Source organism: Barbatula barbatula, assembly GCF_947034865.1.
Source record: "Barbatula barbatula genome assembly, chromosome: 22".
Taxonomy (NCBI): Eukaryota; Metazoa; Chordata; class Actinopteri; order Cypriniformes; family Nemacheilidae; genus Barbatula; species Barbatula barbatula.
The window spans coordinates 15,908,863-15,934,982 of NC_136785.1; the positions used below are offsets into that span (position 1 = coordinate 15,908,863).

General features: G+C 38.5%; 1 protein-coding gene across 1 annotated transcript; it reads left to right on the forward strand.

The window, feature by feature from the left end:
* Positions 1–745: 745 nt before the first annotated feature.
* Positions 746–17,283, forward strand: pof1b (POF1B actin binding protein). Its single transcript, XM_079486559.1, has 13 exons — positions 746–1,312; positions 1,998–2,069; positions 8,165–8,376; positions 9,960–9,993; positions 10,148–10,228; positions 11,526–11,618; positions 12,815–12,928; positions 13,053–13,205; positions 13,419–13,538; positions 13,646–13,777; positions 14,738–14,808; positions 15,088–15,205; positions 15,650–17,283. The coding sequence occupies exons 1-13, from the start codon at positions 863–865 to the stop codon at positions 15,653–15,655; spliced, it is 1,656 nt and encodes a 551-aa protein (XP_079342685.1). The 5' UTR covers positions 746–862; the 3' UTR covers positions 15,656–17,283.
* Positions 17,284–26,120: the final 8,837 nt, after the last annotated feature.

Consider the following 26,120-nt stretch of genomic DNA (forward strand, 5'->3'; position numbering starts at 1 on the left):
AAAAGAAATAAGTAGAATTACATAAACTTTAATGTTTACATGTTTTCAGTGCTTTTTTGTTTTTTGTTTGTTCCAAGAGATCTTTATACAATTTGAAGTCATTCATAAAATGTGAAAAGTTTGATTTACATTGAGGCCACTTTTTCTCATGTATATAGAATTTTACACATAGAATAAACAAATGTATAATATGTTGTTGTTTACGGTTCAAGTTCTCACTTTCTGTATAAAAAATTACATCAAATATACACATTTCTATCATACATTCCAGCTGTCTGTTAATATAGAATTCAACATCTTTCCAACACAATCATGAGTAAACGCAATGTAAAAAATGATGCAAAATTCTCCTCCTTGACCACAAAATTCACAGGTATATACAACGCTTACATCTTTCCAAAACATGCTTAGCAGCTATGACGTATTTTGTAAGACACTTCCTTAATTATGTTATTAATACAAAACTTATTTGGCAGTTTCCAAGCTTTAACCCAAGAGATATTACCAAATAAAGAAGACCAAAATAATCTTGCTGCAGGTAATCACACAGAACAAAGAGCCTTCCTTATAGTCGTATTACTACATTTAAGTTTTAAACATAACAAGGATTAAATACACGCCGATTCCTTATGAAACACAGTGTTTTATAAATACTGATAATCTGGACGCAGCCGACCGCGTCTCATCTGAGGGGAGTGTCTGTAGCGAGAGGACCGCCTCCTCTCATTTAAAACCCCTCCTCTCCGGGAGACTTTGGAAGTTAGGTTTCGGTGCGCATATCGGAACAACACCTTTACCGACTCTCTACACACAACCTATCTCTACATCCATGTTAGCTTCTCTTTAGTTTGCTACAGCAAAAATGACTCTTCCGTACCGCCAAACCGTCACGACTCTTAAAACCATGAACGTCGTGGAGCCGAACTCGCCGACCGTCTTGTCTTCTCCGACCGGGTTCAGCGAAGGTACGACGACTTACCGGACGCTAAACGTCACGGGAGCGCAGCTGCAGCCAGTCCAGTACATTAACAGCGGGGTGGAGGGGAACGGAACTCACCTGCAGCAAGTTCAGTACATTAAAGGCGGGATGGAAAACTTCACGGGAGGTCAGCTGCAGCAAGTTCAGTACATTAACAGCGGGATGGAGGGGAACGTGATGTACGGGGGCGCGCGTTACCTGGTCCCCGTGCAACAGCGCGCCGCGGAGCAGCAGGTTGTGTACGTGAGGCAAGCGCCGCGCTACGTTCAACCGGTGTACGTCCAGAACGTGCAGAACGTGCAGAACACCGTCGAAACTGACGTCTACACACAAGTGAGTAACATTTATATGACATGATATAACGGGATTTGTAATGTAGATATTTGTAGATGAATGTGCAAGTTGTTGGTATGTTTCGTTTGAAGAAAACGTTGTTTATGTAATTTAATTACAAAGCTATAATATATAATATATTTAGAAAAAGATTTGCAACAGTGGCTTTACGTGCAATTCAGCTGTACTACAAAATAAAAGTATGGATGCGTATAGAACCAATTTATGCCAAATGTACCTTTAAACAGGTCAATAGTTATTGTAGAATGAAATATGAATGCGCTAAAACATTAAGATACAGTATTTAGTTATTTATGGCACATAAGATATGAGTAAATATGAATCAGAATAAAAGGTCTGTCATCACTATTTCATTACAAAGGGCGTGCTGCTGTTTTCTGGAAACATCGAAGGCGAATAATACTTATTACTTTACTTGAGTATTTACTATTAGAAACTGTAGTATGTAAGAACTTTCACACTTTATTAAAATATACTACAGAAGTATTGACTATAGTTAGTTGATAAACAAATAATGACTGTAGCGCACTTAAATATTTACAATGAATTATAATACAGCACTATAGTAAAAACTAGTACACAGCTGTTTTATTCATACGGCTTGCACACATAGAGATGTATTTCTACATTTCTGATTCATTTGTGTTTCCTGTCCTGTATTCAGGCAACAAATGGACAATCCTCATCAGTCGTCAGCCAGACCTCCAGTCCGGTCAAGAGCCCTGAACCTTTTGAGGTAACATTATAATATCAACAACAATGCACACATACAGACGCATTCGGTGTGAGCGACCCATGCAGTAACACTTCAAGCTTGCATGCATGCATGGTTGTAGTATGGCACAGCGTACAAACATACACACCCAGATGTATGACATCATGCTTTTACTAAGAAATACTGTAGACCTCCAGAACTTCTCACCTATATGCTAAATGCATGATAACTGTTTTTCATGCTTGTGGCTTGGGCTGGGAGAACGAGCTTTAGTGTAAGCCAGGCTTCAGCGTGTGTCTGGTCGCACGCACATGCTAGCGTTATAATAATTTATGAGTTTTAGTGAAAGTACAGAACCTGCAGGGTTAAGGGTGTGTCTAACAGAAAGAATGGACTTGGTAATTCCCAGAGGAGACTGTGCGACGCCCATTTGGGCCTGGCGATAGTTGCAATAATTTAGCAAAAAGAAAGTGTTGGAGGGAGTGCCCTTAAATCGCAACTGTTAACTTTCAGACAGGTGGTTTGGCTGGTGTATGTTGGAAATGTGTGTATGTATTACGGTTCTTGTCGCTTAAGTGGCATGCAATGCCCATGTCATGGGTCATTCTGATTCTATTGGCAAACCAGTCTGTATTCTGTTTAAGTAATAAATGCATTAGATTTAAGAGATTATTTATTAATATTATTTATTCAGGGTAATAAATAAATATAAATGTAGGACATTTCTATGGGTTTTATTCCTAAAAGCTCATCTGTATTGGGCACTGCTCCTGCAGTTTTAGTGCATGGAGGTGTAGCGTCTACCACATGCGGATGAATCATCAAGCTTTGATTTTTTTTGTGTCCTGCCTCTCCTCAAGTAAAGTAAAAAAAGGCTGTGATGTGGAGACCGTTGTCATTGTGTGGCTGTGGTTGTGGGCATGCTGGGGCACGAGCTGGGAGGCTACAATCTGTGCGCAGTTTCGTACACAAATGTGGTTTAGTATTTATGCACTCGTCTTAAATTGCAGAATTGCAATGTGATGTCATGATTCATCATGAGGAGTATGCACGATCATGAAAGCAAAAAAGCATTGGGTGTAGTGAATGCATCTAGGGTCATCAATTTTAAAAAGCAGGTGCTATGGATTGAATGCAGCTTTTTTGATACGTTTTAAAGCAACAACGAGCAACATTTTGACCTTAAAAACATTTCTCTAAAATTATTTTAGTGGTAGGACAACTTTTAAGTGGACATGTTTTACTGGCATTGCTACCTAAGCAGCCTCCTATCGCTAAAATTGCACTTGAAACTTTGGTGTTTGGGTCAGTACAAGCTCTGCCTATCCCCTGCTTTACAGCATACGTCACGTTTTACTCGTAGCCTGGGAAACGTTAGCCAACAGCAGAGCTAACAGTAAGTAGGAAACGAACCAAAACATCATCATGGCAGAGCCAGCCAAAATAACAAAGAGGGTTTGTTGGAGGAAGCAAAGAAAAGAATGCGAGAGAGTGATTGGACATGAGGCCGGTCACGAATCAATATTGTGCTGGCTTACACTCTGTGGCGCGAAAACGGATGGAGCCCTAGCGGTCCTGCTCCTAGATTTGTAAGTGTTATTTGTGTCATTGGCGCACCACCGGTTCACACTTCATAACCGTAAGGTAGTTGAGAGATAATATATTGTTGCTGGTGTCGATAGCTAGCATGTTGTCGTGTCTTGTCATGAATGTGTGTAGTGCTTGTAAGTGAAGACTGAAAAAACATAATAAACGTGTTGTGGTAAAAAGTTCAGACCAGTAAACCACGTAAATGTTGGACAGTTCAGTCGTTGAGTAAGCTAATGTTATCGTCATATATATGTACATGCTATGGGCTGTTTTCATAGCGAGTTGACTGTAGTTGTAACATATATTGCACAAAACACAACGCCTTGTCGAAAACATAACAAAAGAGAAGTACTATAGGTTAAAAAACACATTCACGTCCATGTGTTGTGTTTCGGGTAAATTCAAATGATCTATATAGCTAGCATGCTGTGTGCTAGCTTCTAACAATCATCTGCTACCCCCGAGTCTACTTTGAGGTTGTAGTATAGCCCTGTAATACAGCCCATAGTGTTGGCACCCGTGTGGTATACAACAAAGATGAAACGCTGATTTCCAAAACACTACAGTTACATATACAGTTTATGAATAACATAATATCCCCATAACATAATCCCCAGATGCTATGTTACAACCTTATACACTTATGATAATGTATGATGTATAAGCTACTATGCAAACAATGCTACATATGCGAGCTACATACACAAGACCTACTATGCAAGCGACAAAAGTAGGCTAACTTACCGTTCTTAGTTGACATTATAGTTTTAAATTTTAACACTTCTATTATTCATCTATTACATTATTTGTTCCACATCTGTATACAATTCTTTGTTCTGATGAACACAGGGAAGAATATTTGAAAGAATGCTTATAACTAGACAGATCTCCCCCCATTGACTACCATAGTGGTACTTTATAATACATTTTTCTGTTGAACACAAAAGAAGATATTTTGAAGAATGTAGGAAAACAAACCGTTCTGGGGCACTTTCCTACTATGGTAGTCCATGGGGGGGCAACATCTGTCTGGTTATAAGCATTCTTCCCATAATCTTTCTCTGTGTTCACCATAACAAAGACATTTATACCGATTTGGAACAACTCGAAGGTGAGTAAATGATGACAGCGTTTTCACTTTTGGGTGAAGAATCCCTTTAAACGTTTAGTTAAGGAATGTAAATAGACATGTGAACGACAGACGTGACCTGTACTAAATAACTTACCTCAGATGTAACTGTGGTGGACTGGCACTTGCAGAGAAATTTGTCACGAAAGTGTGAAATGTCAGATTCCGCGAGTCAGTATACGTCAGTATTTGTTGAATTAGGCTTGGTCGATACAGCAGTATTTTCAGGGTCATACTAGGGTGCATTATAAAAATGTGTGCTCTTGAGCCACATTCATTGATATTGTTTATTCATTAAAATAGTGAAAATGTGAATGTCCAAATCATGACCGCGTAACAGTCTAGGAACTATTACCCCTCTGTCCGTTTGTGGTTCTCTGTCCATTCGCGCCAGCTTTTCTCCGGGCATTTACAACCATGTTCCACAGGGGGGACTGTAGTGCCCCCCCCCTTGAACCCCCCGGTTGAGAACCACAGTTTTAAAAAAAAAATGATAAGGTCAGAAATCTTGAGTCTCTTCAGCAGCTTCAGTCAGAGCATTGACCTGCTGTACTGACACTTAAACTGAGAAGCTTTTGGCTCACACGTTGACCTATTTTTGCAGACAGTGAGGTATTGTGGACAAGCAATAGCCCAGAACGGCCGTCCCACAAGTTCAGTGGATGAATGTCTTTATATTCAATGTCTTTTCATAATCCTTAGGAATTTCCTCATCCGAAGGTGCAGAGAAGACCCAGCTGGTTGCTCAACTTTTTGTGGGATGCAGTTCCCAGTTTTTGATAGATAGATAGATAGATAGATCGATCGATCGATAGATAGATAGATAGATAGATAGATAGATAGATATGCGTTTCTCATCCATGCTGTGGGAATGTAACTGCACAACTATTTGAAATTTGCATATAAGAGAGTTCAGGCCATTGGGAAATTTAGCTCGAAATCTTCTCTGGAGCCCTCAACCCATATAACCATGTGATGCACAAAAACAAGTGTACACAGTTTCTTGTTAATGCATATGTCAAAATTCAGTTAAATACGGTAGTTGGATTGTAATATTAGCTAGTTTTGCTGCTGGCAGTAAAACTTGAAGTGTTAAGCTCTAATGTGTCTTTGCTTGCCGTGTGCACTACCTGCTGCAACTTGTCAGACGTTAAAACTAACCAGTGTCCAAAGTACATCTCATGAACATTGATGATTTCTTATCTTTCTAATCTTCTATACACACCCAGATAAATCTTTAATTCATGCAGAACTACATTCATGCTGTGTTAATCCTGCTGGAAAAGATAAAAGGCGCAAAGACGTTTGGTAACAGGAGAAAGACTCGGCTAGGCCCTTTGTTGTTGCAACTTCAAACCGGTTTCAGTTTGAAGTCCACACACCCAGTTCACACTTACATTGGTGCTTATTGCTTGTTCTGTCACAGAATGTGTGGAATGTTCTCAAGGTCTGTCACACCCACCTTAAAAACACACCATTTCTCTTTATGATGTACAAAAACATCTGCTTGACACCTACAAACTCCTGGGCCAGTTTTTCATACTTGTAAAACCTGGCAAATGTTGCACTTATTTCACTGGGTGCATGGGACAGAACATGTCTATATACATTCATAAGCAACTTCAGAAGCCGCTAGCAACGCAAACGTCGTCTTATCGCTCTTATGCTGTTTTATATGATAAATATTAATAATGTAAAACAATGTAATATAAACTTTTTATTTTTAGAAATTTTGCTATGTCACACAATAGGACACACGTAATGAATATTATGTATAATTCATTATTTTCTACATCAGACACATGTACAGTATATTCACTGAAATGTAAAATAGTTGCAGTGATATTCTGTCCGTTTTGGTTGTTTTTGAAAAAAAATTTTGGTTGTTGTGTGTCGTACCTCGGGGTCATCTTGTGTTTTGACAACAGCATTCATGAGATGCCCAGCCCTAACAGGGCCTTCGGCTGTGACATTGAGGTCGATGCGATAAAACCTGCAAAGAAAGTGTATTTGTTTAATCCAAAAATAAAAAAATCCATATACCATTAACATATTTTGCATCATTTCATGACAACCCACCCCACCCCACATCGGAATTCAACCAATAAGTGATTAAAGAGATGAAATCTGTCACTTAGTTAATGATTTAAAGTGACGTGGGCGTTACTAACAGTTAAATCTAAGCTCCAGTATAAACCTGGATGAAACCGGACCGTGCATGAATTCTCTTTATCTGATTGGCTTTCACAGACGAGTGGAATCCAGCTCAACAGCTTCAACACACCCCCAGCTCTCAAACTTCAGCGCAGGAGTGACCAACTGTTCATCACTGTCTTGCTTCACTTCAACACTATAAATCAGTCGAACACTTTAGAAAAACAGCGCAAGTGCTGCTATAATGAAATGCCATCAGTCAATCTCAAACATTAGATAGACACATAGCAGTACGAGACAAAATAGCCAAGATGAGATTTGTGAGCAATAACCAATATGATGATCAAAGTGATAAACCTTACATTTGGATGGAAGATGTCGCCTTGTCTCGCTCTAATGTTTTGACAAATGCAGATTTAATAAAAAGAAAGCAAAGCTTTCTCTCAATCCTGATAAGATTACACTGTAAAAATGAGTTACTTGGTTGCCTTAAAGTTTTGAGTTAATTCAACTTAAGAAATTCATTGAGATAATTCATTTAAGTTGAATTAACTTAACATTTTAAGGAAACTTTTTTAAGTTGAACCAACAAAACGACAAATAATTTAAGTTTTTACTGGACTCATCAATTTTAGTGTACTAACAAATGAATGTTAAGGATAAAGATGTTTTTATTTACATCTGAATTGCTCTGTGTGATTGGAAACTTTCATTCACAACTTCAGCAATGCACGCAATGCAAAGTAATGACCTTTCAAACTCTTCAGGATGGATCATGATGACACGCAGCTTTGTGTGCTGCTTTTATAAGCTTTGTCAGGAGTATCTCATCGGGAGGTGTGGCGTTTATCTTACTATTCGTCAAGGTGTGGACCGACACGTTTCATGTAGCACGCATTACAGTCTCTATGCAGTTTGTTGAATTCATCACATGCTCAAACTTGACCCTTATTTTGGGACCGAGATACACAGAGGCAGAAGTTATTCGCCTCTCTTGTTCCTCCGTTTCAACTAATGTGCACGAAACACGTGCTGTTATGTAAGAGTCACATGTTTTGCACGCGTCAGCAGGTAAGAGTAGTTGCAAACACATGGCTATTTGTTTACTCGGCTGGATAACACTGAACTGACTGGATTGTATCTGATGAAACCTCACATTGCATTCGACACAAATCTTTGAATAATTCATGTGAGATGCGACTTGGATTTCTCATGCAAACACTTCCTGTCTTGCTTTTTTCAGACCGAGCTGGTGGAGACCATCAGCAACTATGAGGAGACCGTGGAGCATGATGGGAAGAGCAGCGTGAGCAATCACATGACTGAGATTATTGAGGTGGAGCCGGTCGCCAAGATGGACAACCGCTTCTTTGGCGAGCTTCTTGCCGAGGTCTACCGCAAGAACATTGACATTCACACCTGCATCTCAGAGCATGTGTCCAAGATCCGGGGAAGGTGCAGGCTTTTTTGCTCTTTATTTAATATTTACAATGTAGCATGAATATACAATACATAATATAATATACAGCTGTGGAAAAAATTTAAGGAGAATTCCACATTAAAAAAATTTCAGCATTCAATTTTCTAGATGTATTGTGGTCATTCCAGTCTGTTGAATTTCAACAAAAATCTAACCTCAGGAGTGACGTAAAGTCCTCCAACAGCAGTGTGAATGACCGCGAACATGACAAGATAAATAATAGCTGTAATAAAAATCAAGGTTATCACATGAAAAAACTAATTCTCAAGTTTTCCTAAATACATGCGCACATATTACTATTTTATTGCTTAAAAATGAATCTGAACTCGTTTTCTTTGCAGTATTTTAGATATGAAAAAATACAGGGCATCTTTTATTTTATTTTGACCCGTTTCTCCAGTTTTCATTTTCTACAAATAAATGCAAATAGAAATTTGGGTCAAATATTGTTACTAGTTCACCGAATGAAACAAAAATGTACCTAAACACATTTCTATGAAAAGTAAATAAAAAAAATATTATAATCCTTTATAATTTTTTCACCCTCATGTCATTCCAAACCTGTACGACTTTTTTACTTATTTAGAACACAAAAGAAAATATTTTAAAGAAAGATTGGTAACCAAACAACATTGGACCCAATTGACTTCCATTGTATGAACACAAAACCACTGATAAATTTCGTTTAACAGAAGAAAGAGTCACACACGTTTTGTACGACACGAGGGTGAATAAATAATAGAAATGACATTTTTGCGACCTTAAGTGAGCACACTAGCATATTTATGGCTAACACACTCATAAAAAAGCCACAAAACTTTCTTTTCATGGGGACTTTAACTACCATCCTTCTAGAATATATATAATACGAATGCATTATTTTAGTTTCGTAGTTTGTCTGACACTAGACCGCAAAAACGGCAACAATTTATCAAAGAATGATGAAATGATGTATATGACCACTATTACAAGGAACACATCCAGACATGAGGCGTAACTTGGCATTCTTTCAGTATTTACAAGAGCTGATTCAGGTGTCTGTGTTGAAGCAATGGCGCGCACTGAAGTATGTCAAGGTAGGCTGTTTTTGGCATTATCCGGCGTGTAATTACTTTAGTTGGAAACCTCAGGTCACCACGTGCAAATAAACAATGCATTCAACAGGCACAATCAACCCTCGGTAACATCTTTCGTTGTGTCTTGATGGAGTTGCAGATGAGCCTAGACACCCCATTAAACCTGTCAACAGCTATCTAGATGACTGAAGGCCTGAGAAATATTGTGTGAGCAAAGCTATTCCAGTCTGCAAGATATCACTATCTAAACGCAAATCTGATCTGATACTGGACCGAGAGCAACAGGCACTTTCTCAAATGAGTCATTGGAGTGATCCATAACCTGAAACCCCTACATCTAGTCCAAAGCAATGTTCACTGTTGTGATTCATGTCAATTGATCTACACCTCAGAACTCATTGTGAGAACAGTAGTAGTTTTAGACGCCTCTGCTTTAAGGCTGTTTCTCCATTTTGACTCATTGACTCGTTCTGTTCCTACAGGAAACACCTCTTGGACCCCACCATTGACTACAAGGTAGGGAGTGGCGTGTTCTTAAGATCCTGTAGCGTCAACTGAAAGTTTTAATCTTGTGTTTTAGCCAAATTAGAAAAATGTGAAAAAATATAAAATATGTAGTTCATAATTATATTGATAAACGTGTTTTTGTGTCCATGTGTGCACCAAACAGGTGGAGAAAGAAGAAATAGAGGCTCTTATTCCTAAAGGAGTGTCCGAACTGACTAAGCAACAGATCCGCTACCTGCTGCAGGTGAGAGCGTCACAGTCGCAGTATCTACTCCCACTCAGCCCCACCCATCTCTGTGTACACCCCACCCTCAGACAGGCACATTTATTATTTAGATTATAAACCTGTCCCTGAACACATGTTCCTGCAGGCTCGGCGGAGGCATATACTCATTTTGTTTATTTTACAAGGGAAGTGTGATTAACGCAGAGGGGAATGTACAGGGAATGTTCGCATATATTTACAGGAAGTTGAACAAACAAAACAGGTGGTTTAACACTATAGGAATGAAACATGATGTGCAGAGTAAACTAGCAAGCGTATTTAAAGGAGGAACTTAATGCATTGAACAAATGACACGTTCTGGGACCTCTCTTTTGAATATAGTCCATGTGTTTGTCTCTTCATAACATTTACATTTAGTCCTTTAGCAGATGTTTTTATCCAAAGCGACTTACAAAGAGTTTGGGGAGCGATAAGCGACATGTCATTGAAAGAGCAAAGTACAATAGGTGCTAATACAAAGTTACTAGTTTAGTATCGTAATGTTATGAGTAAATTTGAGCAAATTCAAAACTACAAAACATCAACAGATTATATGTGATTCATTATTTAATCTTATGAAAGGCATATTATAAATACATGGTTAATAATATTATAATTGTTGATAATTCAGTTCAATTCAAACTATTTATAATTCTTATTTGTTTTTTAACGGTTACAATTTTGCATTGTTGAACGCAAAAGCTTTACATACATATAGAAACAGATGTAGAGAGATGTAATTATATAAAACAGAATAAATTGAATAATTGCACAATGTACATTGCTAAAGCATTTCCAGTTTTTCAAGTTAACCTTTCGTAACGTTCAGTTCTGTTCGGAGTTCTAGAAGGTGCTACGCGTGTCAAATATATTGTTAATATGAAAACAAGCAGCTTAAGCTGAGAGTAAACTTGGGATAGTTGAGCCAAAAATGAAAAGTGATTTAGTGTATGAATGTCTTTGTTCTGTTGAACACAAAGGAGAATATTGTTAAGAACGTGGGAAACCAAAAGGTTTTGGGGCATCATTGACTACCATTGTAGTTTTTATTCGTACTATGATAATCAATGGTGCCCCAGAACTGTTATAAACATTCTTCCAATTACCTTTCTTTGTGTTCACCAAAACAATAACATTTAAACAGGTTTGAAACACAATGAGGGTGAGTAAATAAAGACAGAATATTTGGGGTGAACTAACCCTTTAATCTCAAGTGTCAACTGTACCTTTCTATACATACTCTCTCTCCATCTATCTTTCCCTCTGTTCTGTCTAGACTCGTGTGACGGCGGATAAGGCCATGCGCCTGTTGTTGACCACATTCAGCAGCCTGCGAGAAGAGCTGGTTCATATGCAGGAGGATCTGAGGGTAAGAAATACATGTTAAAGCCAGCAACGCAGTCCTGTCTTGTTCAAACAATCCCAGTTTCCACTGGAGATACAATGAGGAAACGTATCAGCTCTCATCCTGAGGGGTTTGTTTTACAACCTAGCTTTGAGTTTTTCAAGGTGTGATGCCTGCATAAACCGATTCAAGGGTATGATGTGACATCTACACCGCAGCCCCCAGGCATTCAACATCATAATAGCGTGTATGTTTTCGCATTCTATGGTTGGCATGAAATTTCACAAGCGACCGTGTGACATGCTATCATTCAGAAAATATTTCCAGATAATAAAATATAAATGCATATTTTGCTTGGTGTACACTATTGCACGCTCACATTATTGTGAAAGTTTACATCAAAAATAGAGCATGCTGTGTTGGTATATGCGATCAGCAAAGGACCGTTTTCTGTTTAACTTAAAGCCTTGAAGTGCCGCCACAAGGATGTTTTCAGCCGGTAAGGCAACAACTGCTGCCAAAAGTTGCAGCAGATTTCTAGCAACTCCGTCAAAGGGGTTGGTCAATTGGTGTGGCCTGTAAGTCCTGTTCCACCTATGGCAAAATACTCACTTAAATAATAAACTAAAGTTGACTCATTTATATATATCATAAATATATAAAGTATAGCACAAATATGCTATAAGTCTTGTAGACTAAATATATAAAGCCGTAAGTATTGTATTCTGTCTAATAGATGGTACATTCAGTAGCCAAAGACAGAAATCTTCACTTGTTTTTAATCTGACGTCCATTCGAGTGTTTTGTCATCAGATCGTGCATGATCAGACACAGTTAAAGGCATATTATCTGGATTAAGGACAACCAATTTACTCATTGTACTCAATAATTATGTCTTATCAAATTTGTCAAATTTTGCCTATTTTTGCCAAACCTAAAAACGTGGGTTGAGGTTAAATTGAAGTCAAACTTACCCTGTAAGCTGTCCCCAGCATTAAAAAATGTTGAACCAAAAAAAGTTACAGCTAGCAGCTTTGTATAAACCTGTGAATCTGTAAATGTTACTGAAAAACAACGAAATGCATTTAAAAGAAATGATTGGTTGGTTTTCTGAAGCTCTATTCGATACACCTGCACAAACGGGTGTAAAATGTGTCCCTTGACTATTATAAACCATAATCGATTTTAAATAAATGATACATGTTCTGTGTGTTTGTCAGCGGTTTGAGAATGAGAAGGAGGAGCTGGAGAGAGATCTGAGCTTTAAAGCAGATCAGGCCTTGCAGTATGACAAACTCCTGGACACCGTCCGTGAGCACAACAGACAGCTGCAGGTATGGGGCGTCACTATAAAGCAAACCTGATCACTTTCCTAGTGTTAAAGTATTAGCACGATTACTGGATTTTCTGCTGCAGAAAATATAAATCTGTTGGAAATGTATTGTCTGTCTTTCTTAGATGGCTTTAAAAGAGAGTAACAATGCTCAACGTTCACAAGAGACTCAGTTGATGATGTTCCAGAGCAGAGACCCCGGCAAAGACTTCCAGATCAAAGAACTGGAGGGCAGCAGGAAAGCACTCGAGCATGAGAATGAGCTCCTGAGGAAGAAGGTCATAATTAGTGATGTGAAGTTGTTGCTTTATGCTTTTGCGTGATGTTGTTTTCTGTTAACAGATTCTTCATTTCTGTTGTTTCTTCGCACAATTTAACTAAAGCTTCCTTAAACAGGAAGCAAGAGATCATGCAATGGAAATTCATATAGTTTGAGCTTTAAATGTTTCCTCTTTTTGTTCTCATGTGTATGTCCGGTGTCTCAATCGCAGCTGGCAGGGCAGTGCAACAGTTCCACTGTTCAGATAAAAACACAGGAGCTGTCCAAGCAGTACGAACAGATGCTGAATGATCTCCGGGAGGAGAAGGAAAGAGAGCTTAAGAGCCTGCGGGTAATGAAAAAAAAACATTTACGCTGTCCCAGCAAACATCCCGTTGTTTGTTTTGCTAATTTAAAAACGCTTGCGTAAGTAATGTAGCCTTTGTGTGTGTTTTTTAGTCTCAGATTATTAGTATCCAGTCGGAGCGGACCATAACACACACCACTGACACCAGTGGCTTGGAGATGCGCATCAAAGAGCTTCTTCTCAAAATGGAGACGCATGAAAGCACGATCAGAAACCAGCAGGAGGTATGTGAAGTACTAAGAGCACCAATTCCTTGTATAGCGGTTTTCAGTAACCAAAAAATACCAGCCATTCAAGCTCTAGAAACACCTCGGAGGCCTGCTGGAGTTTATGTAAAAAATTACTTTCTCATTTTCATATTTCATATTATTGCTACCATTACTGTACCATTTAAAAAACGCCCGAGAAGCTGTAACGGGGATATGCACGGAAGACTCGAGGAACGCAGATTATCCAAAGTGGTTTTAATGTAATCCAAGGGAAACCAGGCAGAAGCACATCAACACATAAATAAAATATGTGTTTACAATCAATCAAGCATAGAAGAGAACTTGTATAACACCGATAACGAGAGGTAAACAGATGATGGGGATAACTAATATTGTCCAAATGATGGGGAACACCCAGCGACAGAGCCAGGCGATGTCATTCATTTCAGTGGATATCCGGCGGCACGAGAGACAGTGAACATTGGCGGCGACCATTTTTTTATGTTGTTTATGATTATGTGGTATATAGTTTTAGTGAACTACAGTATAACAACCTTACTGAGCAGCAAATTCTGTTATATGGTAATTTACATCTATATTATTTGTCATTTATATCAAAATGGGATATAAATGATGGCGTAAATGTAAACCGACTTCTTTTAAACCAGGCTTTTGATAAAGATTAATCATTTGATAAACATTGATTTGTGAACAATATGAATGCATGATTCAGCGTATCGTTCAATTTTTTGTCAGATTTGCTGTAGAAAAATAATATTAAGAATAATACCAATGATTTTAGCAGGCTATCTTAACATTAAAAACAATGCAAAGTCAGTCCGTAAGTGAATCGGACGGACTTTTACACTTGAGGAATTTGTCAGTCGCATTCTCCTGTAAATTCCCATTCCTTTTCACATTCCTAATGGAGCACTTCATTCTGAATGCATCTGACCTTTGACCTTGCCCCCTCAGGAGATCAGGCGACTCAAACAGCAGAAGAGCGACAGCTCCAGCAGCGTTAGCCAAACCATTGTTACCAAAAGGTGTGTATGAGATTTTCTTTCTGTGCGCAATTATTTGTATCATCCTAAAACAAAATCTAGAGTTTTGTATTGCTAGTTTGACACATTCGCAGACAGGCGATTAATGACCATTACAATAAAAATTTTCCTCTGATAAAATTCTGCCAGTTTCCGAAAGTTTCATATTATTGCCATGATGAATTGCTTCATTGATTTTTCTCACTGTTGTTGCTGTGGATAAGTGTCTGCTGAATGCAACAAATAATCTGATATATACTCTGTTCCCTTAATCTGGAATAGATATGACACCCAGTACCCTTTATTGGGTCTGTTGAGTGATGATTACAAGTACACCCCACCTATTAAAGAGGACAAGAGGACCGTTGTCATCAAGACGACGGGACAGACAACCAAACGGGTAATCTGGACTGTAACATTGGGACTTTTTTGGGCAGGGGTCATGTTTAATGTAAATCTGTAATGTGAGGTATAATATAGAATAGTAGATTTAATAGACTTTTTATCTATTTCCTTCGCTGTGACGGCAAGATAAACAAAATTGAAATACTGACCAGACTTTCTCAAGGATATAATAAATGTGTGCAGGGAACTTTGCATGCAGTGTTTGCATATTACCTGCATAATTTTAGTTAACAGGACTGACTGTCTAATGCAGCATGCAAATGCCTTCAAGTTTTGCGAAATAGTCGCCATATTCCTGATTCACATAAAAGGGTGTGTTTGCATGAAAAATAATGACGAACGGTGTGGAAACTGAATAGCTCATGGTTGTCGAATAAGATGCTCAGAATGAATTGTTTGTTCTGTTTTGGTCTGAAATTCATCAACATTTTTCTTACAGTACTGAACAGAAGGAAGACCTACAAGTCCTCGTTCTCCCTCATTCCTTTCTTCTCTGCCTTCAAGCCGCCCCAGTCGCTCGCCTCAGTGCCTCCTAATAGTGCTGCTTTTGGCTCTGACATTTAGACTGGAATTTGGTAATGTCATTTGCATTTACAGCACACTCTTTAAAAGGACCAAAACAACATTTAAGGAAACAGACAAAGTCTTTCCAAAACGTTTTCTTTTATCACGATTTCAAATGGGGTGAATTTGATGCTTCTTTAAACTGCTGGTTACTTTCCTTAAGAAAATGCTGTAGCTTTATTGTTGCTTGTTTGCAGAGGGTTGTATTAACACTTATGTTGCAGCAGCAGAACCTTTAGGAGCCTTTAGTCAACACTACTGATATTCTGTATATATTTGGAGAGAAACGGTGTGAATGTATCATATACCTTTACTGGAATGAAACTAAGTATTGGCAGCAGTGTAAAGGGTGGTTTAAGGTCTTGTTAGTATTCTTTCATTCATACATTTTTTCCTCTTTATTTTTTCGGTAATGTCAGAAAAGGGATGCATGTATGTTTAAGTTGTCGAACGATATCGACTTGTTTCATTGGCCCGATATCTGTATAGCACTTTAGCATATTGCTGACATAGAAAGGAATGTAAAGGTAAAATTGCTGAAACGAGGACTAAAAATTCAGTCAAAAGTCTGCTTTAACAGAACGTGGAGACGTTGGGTGGATAGGGACACAAGAGGGTGCTAACACTACTGTTATTTGGTCAAGAGGGTACAGTTTTATTGGCTGATACATCTGTTGACCACTAATATGTCATGTAAGCTGGTGAGGGGTTTTACTTGTTTGAAAAGGTTAAAACTGCACGGGTTCATTGTGATTGGTGCAGAATGGTTGATCTGCCCATCTCCAGTGTTTTTCAGCTCTTTCTGTTTAACCGTAACGTGCCTATGGGAAATCATGGGTACAATATGTTTCTTCGTTACAGTGCAAATGTCAAAATTTCATTTTTGCTTAAGTTGGTGATATATAACCTAAGAGGGACCCACCCTCAGAGACAGAGCTATTTCTGATGTCATTTAGAGGTAAAACTCTAGCAATATCGGTAGATTTATTGATACAAACCTTAATTATAGATCAAGAGTAAATATTTGTGTAGCATTTTGCTAGAGACTTTATTAAATACCTCAGTGTGACGATAGATTTATACTCTCTCGTGTGATATCCTGACAGATTGCAGTTTCTATTCAGATTATTGGAGTGGCCCTTTAAATGCATAAACTTAATTTGGTAACACAATAAGGTGCTATTGCTTAACATGAGTAAATGCATTCGCAGATAAAATTAACAATTTAGCATATTAATCCTCATTAATGTTTGTTCATGTCAATACAGTTATTCATGTTAGTTCATGGTGCATTAACTATTGTTAATAGTGACAGCGTTTGATTTGAATCATGTGTTAGTAAATGCTGTATAAGTATTGTTCATTGTTTGCTAACGCATTAATTAATTGTTAACAAATAGCACCTTATTGTAAAGTGTTACCCTTAATTTTCTAGTGTGGCTGTTATCGATGGAGCTTTACATTTTATAACTGTATGTGCTTGAAATAAAAAAAGTATTTTGACCCTTTTGAGTGTTCATTTATGATTTATTAAATTATTTTGCAATAGATACACAGATACACAAATAGATATCCGAGTTCCCTGATCTGAACACTATAGGAAATGAACGGGATGAACTGAAGAAGAAGAAGCACCAACATTTGAAGGATCTTCATGAATGTGTATGAAGGAATGGACTCGCATGATTTATATTCTCAAACCTCTTCTGACATAAAAGAAAAGAGTCCGAGCTGTTTTTCATGCAAATGATTGAACAGGGTTTATTGGAGAAAATCTCGCTTTTTCATTCTGGACCAGTGTTTACATCTTGCGAAGTGGTGTGATAGACAGAATTCTTATTTTAACCACCAGAGGGCACTAAATAGCAACGTTTTATTTCTTGGACAGGATTTCACCATGACGTTTTTGTGTCTAAACTGGCTTGTAGAGCTGAGTTGACTATCATTTTGATTCTTGATTATTCACAAATTCTCGGTTCATAATGGGATATTAACATAAATTCTTCCTTTGAATTAAGCAATTTTTGCAGAAATGCAAACATTTGTAATATTTGGGTTATATTTGAACTGCATTTGAATATGTGATTCAACTAGTAATGGCACAAATAAACATCAAATCAAAATTAGCTCCTGCAAAATGAACCAGATCCTAACCAAATGTTAACTCACTCCACAGGCCACACCCATTAACGAATTCCCCAAACGGCTCTGTCCAATGTCCATCACACATGTCTGTGTCCCACAGCATCTACACAGACCTTAAGAACAGACATCACCCCAGACTAAAGACATTTCCCTCATTCACTTGCGCTAGCTCTCTCTCATGATCCCACGGCCCTTGCTGTACTGTACGGTACAGTGAGAGAGAGCACGGTCAGTAATGCAAAGGCATTGATTATGGCTGATAATTCAGAGCTTTGATGTGGATAATGCAGCCCATCTCTTCCTGCACTGGCTGTGCACTCCCAGCCCCTGGGGCCACAGAGGATATTGGGTTTACAGACGCTCTCTCTCTCTCCCTCTCTCTCTGTTTCTCTCCACACTGTGTGTATGACTCAATTTCTCTCTTGGAGGCAGTTGTATGTGTTTGTTCCTGTTAACAAGATAAGATGACCGGGGCCATTGTCACGTGGAGAAAGGTTCTCAATGGCGTAATCTGTGTTACTGTAAATAAGACTTTACGCAAGAAGTCCATTTGCACGACTGTGTGCTTAAGTTATATTTGTATTCGTAATTTGAATTGAAAATCCTATTTCTACTATGCCTCTTACATTACTGACAAAAATACTGTATGAACAGTATAATGCAGATTTTAACCCAAAGGTTGAACTACAAGGGTTTGTTCAATAAATGTTAGGTTGGGGCAAGTTGGCACACACCTTTCATTTCTACAGTCAGGCTCACGCTATTTATTTTTATTTTTGAATGGAACAAATCACATTCCTTCTTATGTGTGATACAAAATTGCATTTAACAAATGTAACAATTAATTATTAAACTATGGATAAGGGGGTTGTTGGGTTTTCTCAGTCCTTCTTCTGTTTGCAAGCCCATTTCCTCTTTTCCCTTTATGCTCGGTTGCTTTAGGAGTGTGTGTGTGTGTACCTGCACTGTGCGGTATCTTCTCTGTGTATGTATATGTGTGTCAGGATGTCTGTCTCTTGTGTAAATCATGTGTTCCATGATCGTTTTCCTCTGTTTCTCTTGTGTGTCTCCACTGTATTTATGTAGTTGTGTCTGTTTGTGTCTGGAATCCTCTGTATGTTTTTTTCTCTGCCTGTTTTTCTCATTTACGGCGGACACTGATTCATGTTAATAGGCACAAACTTGTTTAACAATAGTGAAATAGGAACCAACAATATTTTAATACTTAGTTTGAAGACTTTGGAATTACGATTTATTACTCATTTATTAATTATTTGTATAACCGATGGTTATCTCTCAAAAGATATCTCTTTTGTCTCAATCCACACAGTTATCTTACTGGATATCTGAACTTGACTAATGATGTTTTGGAACTTGGAAGGAGTCAAATCTTTTAGTAGAACCTACTTAGCAATTGTGGTAACCTGTTGCTATATGACCCTGTGAAGTGAGTGGATTTCAAATGGATATGTAAGTGCAAGCCTTCATCAAAACATCCAGATGGAAGTTGACGAATGGAAGAAATTTGCCAGGTCTGTTGACTTGGATAGTGCCATAAAACTACAGTTGTTCATACAAGGTCACTAGAAAGGTCACTACTGCTTTCAAGGACATAGTTTTCTTCACTACTAAATATGGTAGCCTATAGAAAAATCTACAGGATGCAAAGAAATGACATTGTGTGTTTTGTGACAATGAATAACTTCAGGATATAGATTCATATTTTTTATTCAGGCAGAATATGAACATACCCATTTCAATAAATTCATTAATTTCAATTAATTAAATAAATTTTCATGAATTTCATCAAGGTTAAAATATCTGTCCATTTATATTTGCAGATTTATATAGGCTGCGTAGACGCAGCTGAAATGTGATTGGTCAGCCCAAATGCCGCTCTATGATTGGCCTGCTCCCAAATCTAAGGCAGGCTTTCAAAAAAGAGAGCGAAAACTTTCATGTTTTAAATTACAGGGAGTTGCGACATCTCGTAAAATGACGTTGGGTGTCTGGGGGGTAAAATAAAATAAAAATAACACGAGCACGCGAATAACACTACGTCACACTTGGCCTGTCAGCCTACAGCAAGCCGGTTCAGGACATGTTTTCATACAGTTAACATCGTGATACTGCGTTTAAGTTCAACATGATAACAAGCACCGCGATAAGTGCGTCGGTTTTCTTTAAAGGGACGGATGCATCTGCTGAAATTTCACTTTAAAATGGTATGCTAAACTGCATTTAACATAATTTTACACTTCAACAAAACTGCATTTGCTCTAAAAATAGTTTTGGATTGCAATTTATTACTCGCTGAAATTAAATTAGGCTTGAACCGTTTTATTCATTTTGTGAATAGCAGTGTGTTTACTTGCTTATTTATTCACATGTTTTTGAAATGCATGACTTGGACTGCATGGTGAAGAAAAAGGAGCCCATAAGGGCCCAGAATACATTGTAACTTCTTCAGAAAGGTTTACAATTCATCTTAGGTTGAAACCTTGAGAAGTTAAAAAGGGTACATACCCTACAACATCAAATAATTGGTTTAGATTTATTTTTTAATTTTTTGTTGCAACATAACTCAACTTCCATTGTTGAGTTCAATATTAATCTAAAACGAGGAGAAATATTATTAAAGAAGAAGTAAGTTACCCTAAATTATTATACATGCTCCATCGGTCAAATGGACAAATGTAAATGTCTCAACTCACATATAACAGCTAAATACAGCAGCATCCTTTAAACTCCAATGGTGGGAAACTGTGTTGAGATTTGAGTGAATCTGTGGGCTTGCTATTAGACTTCATCTCCTCTCTACTCAGCAGAGAGAGACAGTGATCTGACAGAAGTGCTTCCGCTCCAGGTTCATATTTCCTCACTCCTAGCTGCACTTCAATAATTAATATTCATAATCGCATATCATGTCAGCAGAACACCCTCAGCTTCCTCTGCAGAATGACTGATCCCATAACCAACATCATTTTCCATTGTCACATCAGCATATATTAATAGCTTCGTTCTCCGTTGCATTCACGACCGACGACCAGCATCCTCCTGTCACACGTTGTCAGTGGGTGGTTGCTCAATACAATTAAGTGTATTGTCACAAACATGAAATAAGTGGCTGAGGAAAAAACTTTGGTAATGTTGTTGATGTTCTGTGTTTTGTCTGATTCGTGATGTGATATTCTTTTAAAGAAATAGTTCACCAAAAATGAATTTGTCATCATTTACCTCTTTTTGTTAATTTGTACATTTCCGAGGTCAGGGATTCACCAGAATCTGTTTGCAGAACTGAGCACTCCTGGGAAACGATGACAGCAAGCAGGTTGCGTTCTTATCAAAGGGTCACATGCTGATGAGCAGTTCCAGTAAGATGAATGTCTTTAGATCATTTCCAAGTAAGCGTTTTTTGTGTGTGTTTTGCTTCTTAATATTCAGCCATGGAAAAATGCACAGACAGTTATAATTTTTTTTCTGAATTTATTATTTATAAGTATGTGTTTAGTTTTAAATGATCTTTTTTATGCTTACAATATTTCTCGAAAATATCAAATACATTTCTTTTCTTTTTGCATTTATTTGCAGAAAATGAAAACTGGACGAAAAGGTCAAAATAACAGAAAAGTCTCTTGTTTTTTCAGATCTCAAATACTGCAAAGACAACAAGTTCATATTCATATTCAAGCAATACAACAGTAATATTTGTACATGTATTTAGGAAAAGTTATAAAATATATCTCGTTTTCATGTGTCTTGTCATGCTGTCAGTCTTTCACATTGTTGTTGGATGACTTTACGTCACTCCTGAGGTTTTATTTTGTTGAAATTCAACAGACACTGTACTGGAATGACCCCAATACATCTAGAAATGTAAAGAAAATATCGAATGGTCTCTTCATTTTCTTCTGCGGCTGTATTTGCAATGTTGGGTCAGCTGTATATTCTTTATCCTTTAGGTTCTTGCAAACCAGCTAGACATTACAGTACCGATAGAGACATGATGGGACAAGATTTTCTTTAGTTTAATAAACCCCCAAACAGTGCCAAAGAAAATACATGTTTTTTTTTATTTTATGGCTTAAATAGATGTAATGTAAAAAAATCTGAAAATCTCATAGTCTCTCATTCTTAGTATTTTTTATATGATGTTTCGGGTAAACTTTCTTTTAGTCCTGGCAGTGGAATTCTTAGTTGTAAACTCTCAGTACATCTACTTCGTGTGACCCCGCCGACCCCCTTGTTCCTATGACTAGGGCCCCTGTCAAGGGTCACCGGAGTGGCCCCTAACCTTACTCTTGCCTCTCATACACACAAACTCCACTTACACAGATACTTCTCTCTCCTCTCGCTCATTGGCTGTCACTTTCCTTCAGCCACTTGACCTTTCTTCCACGGTGCTGTTGGAGTTTCTTTAGGAATCTGCTTGTCCGTCAAGTTGTGGTTTTGACGGGGGGCGTGGTTTGGCTAGACATTTCCTTTTCGTCTTCTGTTGCCTCTCAATCTCCAATCTTAAGCTTCCTGACCTCTCCAGGGGAAAGGTGACTAACCTCTTTCATTCGGTCTTATCTTTCCACTTGTTCCTTTTCTCTCCTCCTCCCGTCAGTCCACAGTTTAAATATGGTGTTTGTGTGTCTGCTTTGCAAATGCCCTTTGTACTGTATTCTTAGTTGGGGTTTGTCACCCAAAATTCAGTTAGCATAGTGGTTAAAAACCTGTATGTGACTCTCTTCTCCGTGGAACACAAAAGAAGATAATTTGAGAAATGTCTTTGGGGTCCATACAATGGAAGGCCAATGTTGTTTGGTTACAAACGTTCCTCATAATATCTTCAACATGGTTAAACCGACATGAGGGCGAGTACATGATAATTTGAAGGTACAGTAAACAATCTACAAAAAAACTATCTCTAACCCCAAGCCTACCTTAACCGTAACACTATTTTTTTCTGTCCTGCCTGCACAGTTTTCCCCTTCTGGACACAAATCTAGTTGGAGGTCCTGGTTTTTCTAAGTGCTTTCTCGAGTTATCATCCATCACGTCTTGTCTCTCATTTTATCTTTGCATTTCTACCTCGGTTTTCTCTTTATCTGTTTATGAGACAGCGAACAGACACATGGCAGGTCTGCACTGTTTTAAAGATGTTCTTAAAAGGGCATGCTGGAAACTCTTTCTTGCTCTCCAGGTCTTCTGCCCTCCCTCTATCAGAGCTCAATCATACTTAATGCTGTCTTTCGATTCACTCCATCCATCTCTGTCATCCTCTCTCTCCCCCTTTCTCCTTCACAGAGCCTTTGCTGATGCACTCCTGGCCATTAATAAAAATTTTATACATAGTCAGGAAGTGCATTTGCAGTGGGAGCGGCTGAAGGCTCTCAGGACGACAGGAAATGAGCCTCTGGCTGGCGGCCAGCTCGGCTATTCCGAGGGGCCGGCGGCTCGGCCAATCGGAGAGCTCCGGTCACTTAATGGAATACGGATACTTTACCCCCAAACTATTAGCAACAATTACGGCGTGAAGAGGGGACAGGGAACGTGTGTTTGTGCTGCGAGTTTGGGATGTGTTTTGGTGAGGGCGGATGTGTGTGTTCATATCTTCATCCATGTACATGTAATGGGGTGTTGATGTGTAAGTATCTCCATGTGCGTACGGGACCAGGCTGCGAGAGGGGGGAACGAGAGAGGGGCGGGCATTAGTTCTGATCGGATACAGATGGTGGTGTTTATTGCTCAATGGTACAGGGCACGAGGATGAAGGGCCTCGACTAGTTGTTTGGAGGAATAAGCTCAGATTGAGTGCCTGGAGTTAAGGCTGCTTTGAAAAAATCATACTTCAAGGAATGGGGCAGAATGGTTCACTCTGTTATCTGGGCTTTAGTTCAAGCGGTGCGGATGAGACGGGCTCAGGAGCGAGAGGTGTTTTGTAACTCAATATAACAGCTCCATCTGCTGTGGTGCTTTGACAGAGGGGGCCATCTTTACCCTTAACCCGTCATAACAGAACACACACGCATATTGACACAAACATTTGCAAAAGGGGCCGAATTCCAAACCAGGCCACCGTGAGAAGGGTCCTCTCAGATGAAAGTGAGCAACTGAATGTCTTTAGGAACCACCCTTAAAGAGCTAGACTGTACATACGACGGTCAATTCAAGAAATCATGTGATATCATGCTTCGTATTGTCTGCTTCTATGTGACTTTTTCATATTTGTGTTTCAAACAGGTGATTCTTTCCCTCTCATTTGCACACACACAGAATACAGTGCCGGCAGAAATGAATGACTTTGTCAGCTGTGCCGGTCATTAACCAGGCCATTTAACATTGATCCTTCTATGGGCCAGGACTGACTCCTATCTCTCCCCCCTCTCTCTCGCTGTATGATGGCTATGGGTCTAGGCATAGGCAATGGTCATTGGGTAGAAATGCAACCCTGTCAATGCTCCCATCCCAGTAGCATACCCATAGAAGTCACATGCATGTTAAAAACAGAAAAGTACGTAATTTTTTATCATTTTTACTATACTTTGTGTAATTTACTTAAAGCTTTTATAAATAAAATATAAACAGATCTTGCTTAAAATTTTCAAATTGTTGGTAAAATTTCATGAAAATGTTTCGTTTTTATGTCATTTAACTTTCAAAGTATGTAAAGTAACCTGCAATTTGTCTGTTTAAAAAGAGATGGCGATAGAGAGGCAAGAAAAGTTACGGATTGTAGCTTTAAATGCTATTTAAATTCTTTGATGCTCCGTCAAAATAGGGCACAATATACTCTATTAATATTAAGAAACGTTTCGTATTCTTTTTTACAGTTGTTTTACCTGTATTTTACATTTTGCACTGCATTAAATACAATTTGAGCATTTACCGAAATGTCAGTAAAATAATGGGAAATGTACTGTTAATTTTCAGGCCATACTTTTTCAGTTTTTTTACATGATTTTTTTTACAGTGTACTTAAAAGTCCAGTGTATGAAAAATTGCGACATCAAGCGGCAAGGTTGCGAATTGCAACCAACAGCTCACTCCACCCCTCTCTTTCAAAGACCTAGAACGACTTTCACAGGACAAAAATGTCATCATGTTTTCGCTTCTTGGCTGAAGGAGATAACGTTTTTAGGATAAGCACCCTGTAAAGAAGTTTGTCCATTTAGGGCTACTGTAGAAACAACATGGTAAGTTCCATGAATGGGGACCTGCGGTGTACGTAGATGAAAATAGCTCATCATTCTAAGGTAGTAAAAACATAACTGGCATGATCCTGCCTTTCCTTGTCTTGGTTTTGAAGTCTTGTGGCAGGATCACGTCAGACCCATGTGTTTTATGTGGAGAAAGTGCATGGCATTGTTTTGGTTTTGTAATGCCATGCTCTCTCTCCGGTGTGGCGTCTTTTAGCCCCGCCCTCTTGTTTCTCCGTCAAATCCCCATTAGTGTTTCATCGCAATCACCTGTCCACCCAGTTAGTGTTATCCTTGTCACATGCCCGTCTCCGTCCCTGTCTAATCTCCCCTTGTTTGTGTTTTCCTATTTAGTGTTTCTGTATCCCTTGCCACAGGTCGGTTCATTCCTTTCCGTATCCTATTCAAAGGTTTTATCTTTCCGGTCATTTTGGGATTAGTTCCAGTGTTCCCGTGTTCCTGTCGTGTGGTGGACTTACCATTTACATTTTACTTGAACCTAGTTGTATTCCCCTTGTGGAAGTTTTTAGATTTGATTCTTGTTCGTCGTGTCTTCCCCATTGTGGGTTTTTTGCTTTGGTTAATAAAGTTTTCGGTTTACCCTTTGTCTGCCTGTGCTTGGGACCTGTCCGCACCGTGACACATAATGCTTAATTACGCAAGGTCTTTATACACTTCTGAAGGCATTTCTGTCAATAGTTTCTCCAAAAATGACAAACTGGCCCTTTAATGAAGTTTCTGAAAAACAACAAATTGTTTTTTCACTTGTTTTCTCTCACAAGTTCTTATAACATATGTTACTGTCACATGACAACAACAGTGTTTGCTTCTCTGACACATTGTTTTTCTTCTAACTTAATCACAAGCTACTCATTAGCTAAAAGCGAATCAAATTGCATTCTCGTGCATTTTTACCTTTACTGTTATTTAAAAGACCACTGCAGTGCATTTCAATGTAAATTCACACGGCTATAGTTATTCGTCCTTGTGTGATGTCACATCAGTCACCAAAACACA

What these genes read in the sequence shown, in the direction of transcription:
- pof1b (XM_079486559.1), top strand. Translation starts at nt 863, where the DNA reads ATGACTCTTCCGTACCGCCAAACCGTCACGACTCTTAAAACCATGAAC. An exon ending in GTGTCCAAGATCCGGGGAAG is followed by an intron (nt 8,377 to 9,959) that starts GTGCAGGCTTTT and finishes CTGTTCCTACAG; the next exon opens with GAAACACCTCTTGGACCCCA. An exon ending in ACCCCACCATTGACTACAAG is followed by an intron (nt 9,994 to 10,147) that starts GTAGGGAGTGGC and finishes TGCACCAAACAG; the next exon opens with GTGGAGAAAGAAGAAATAGA.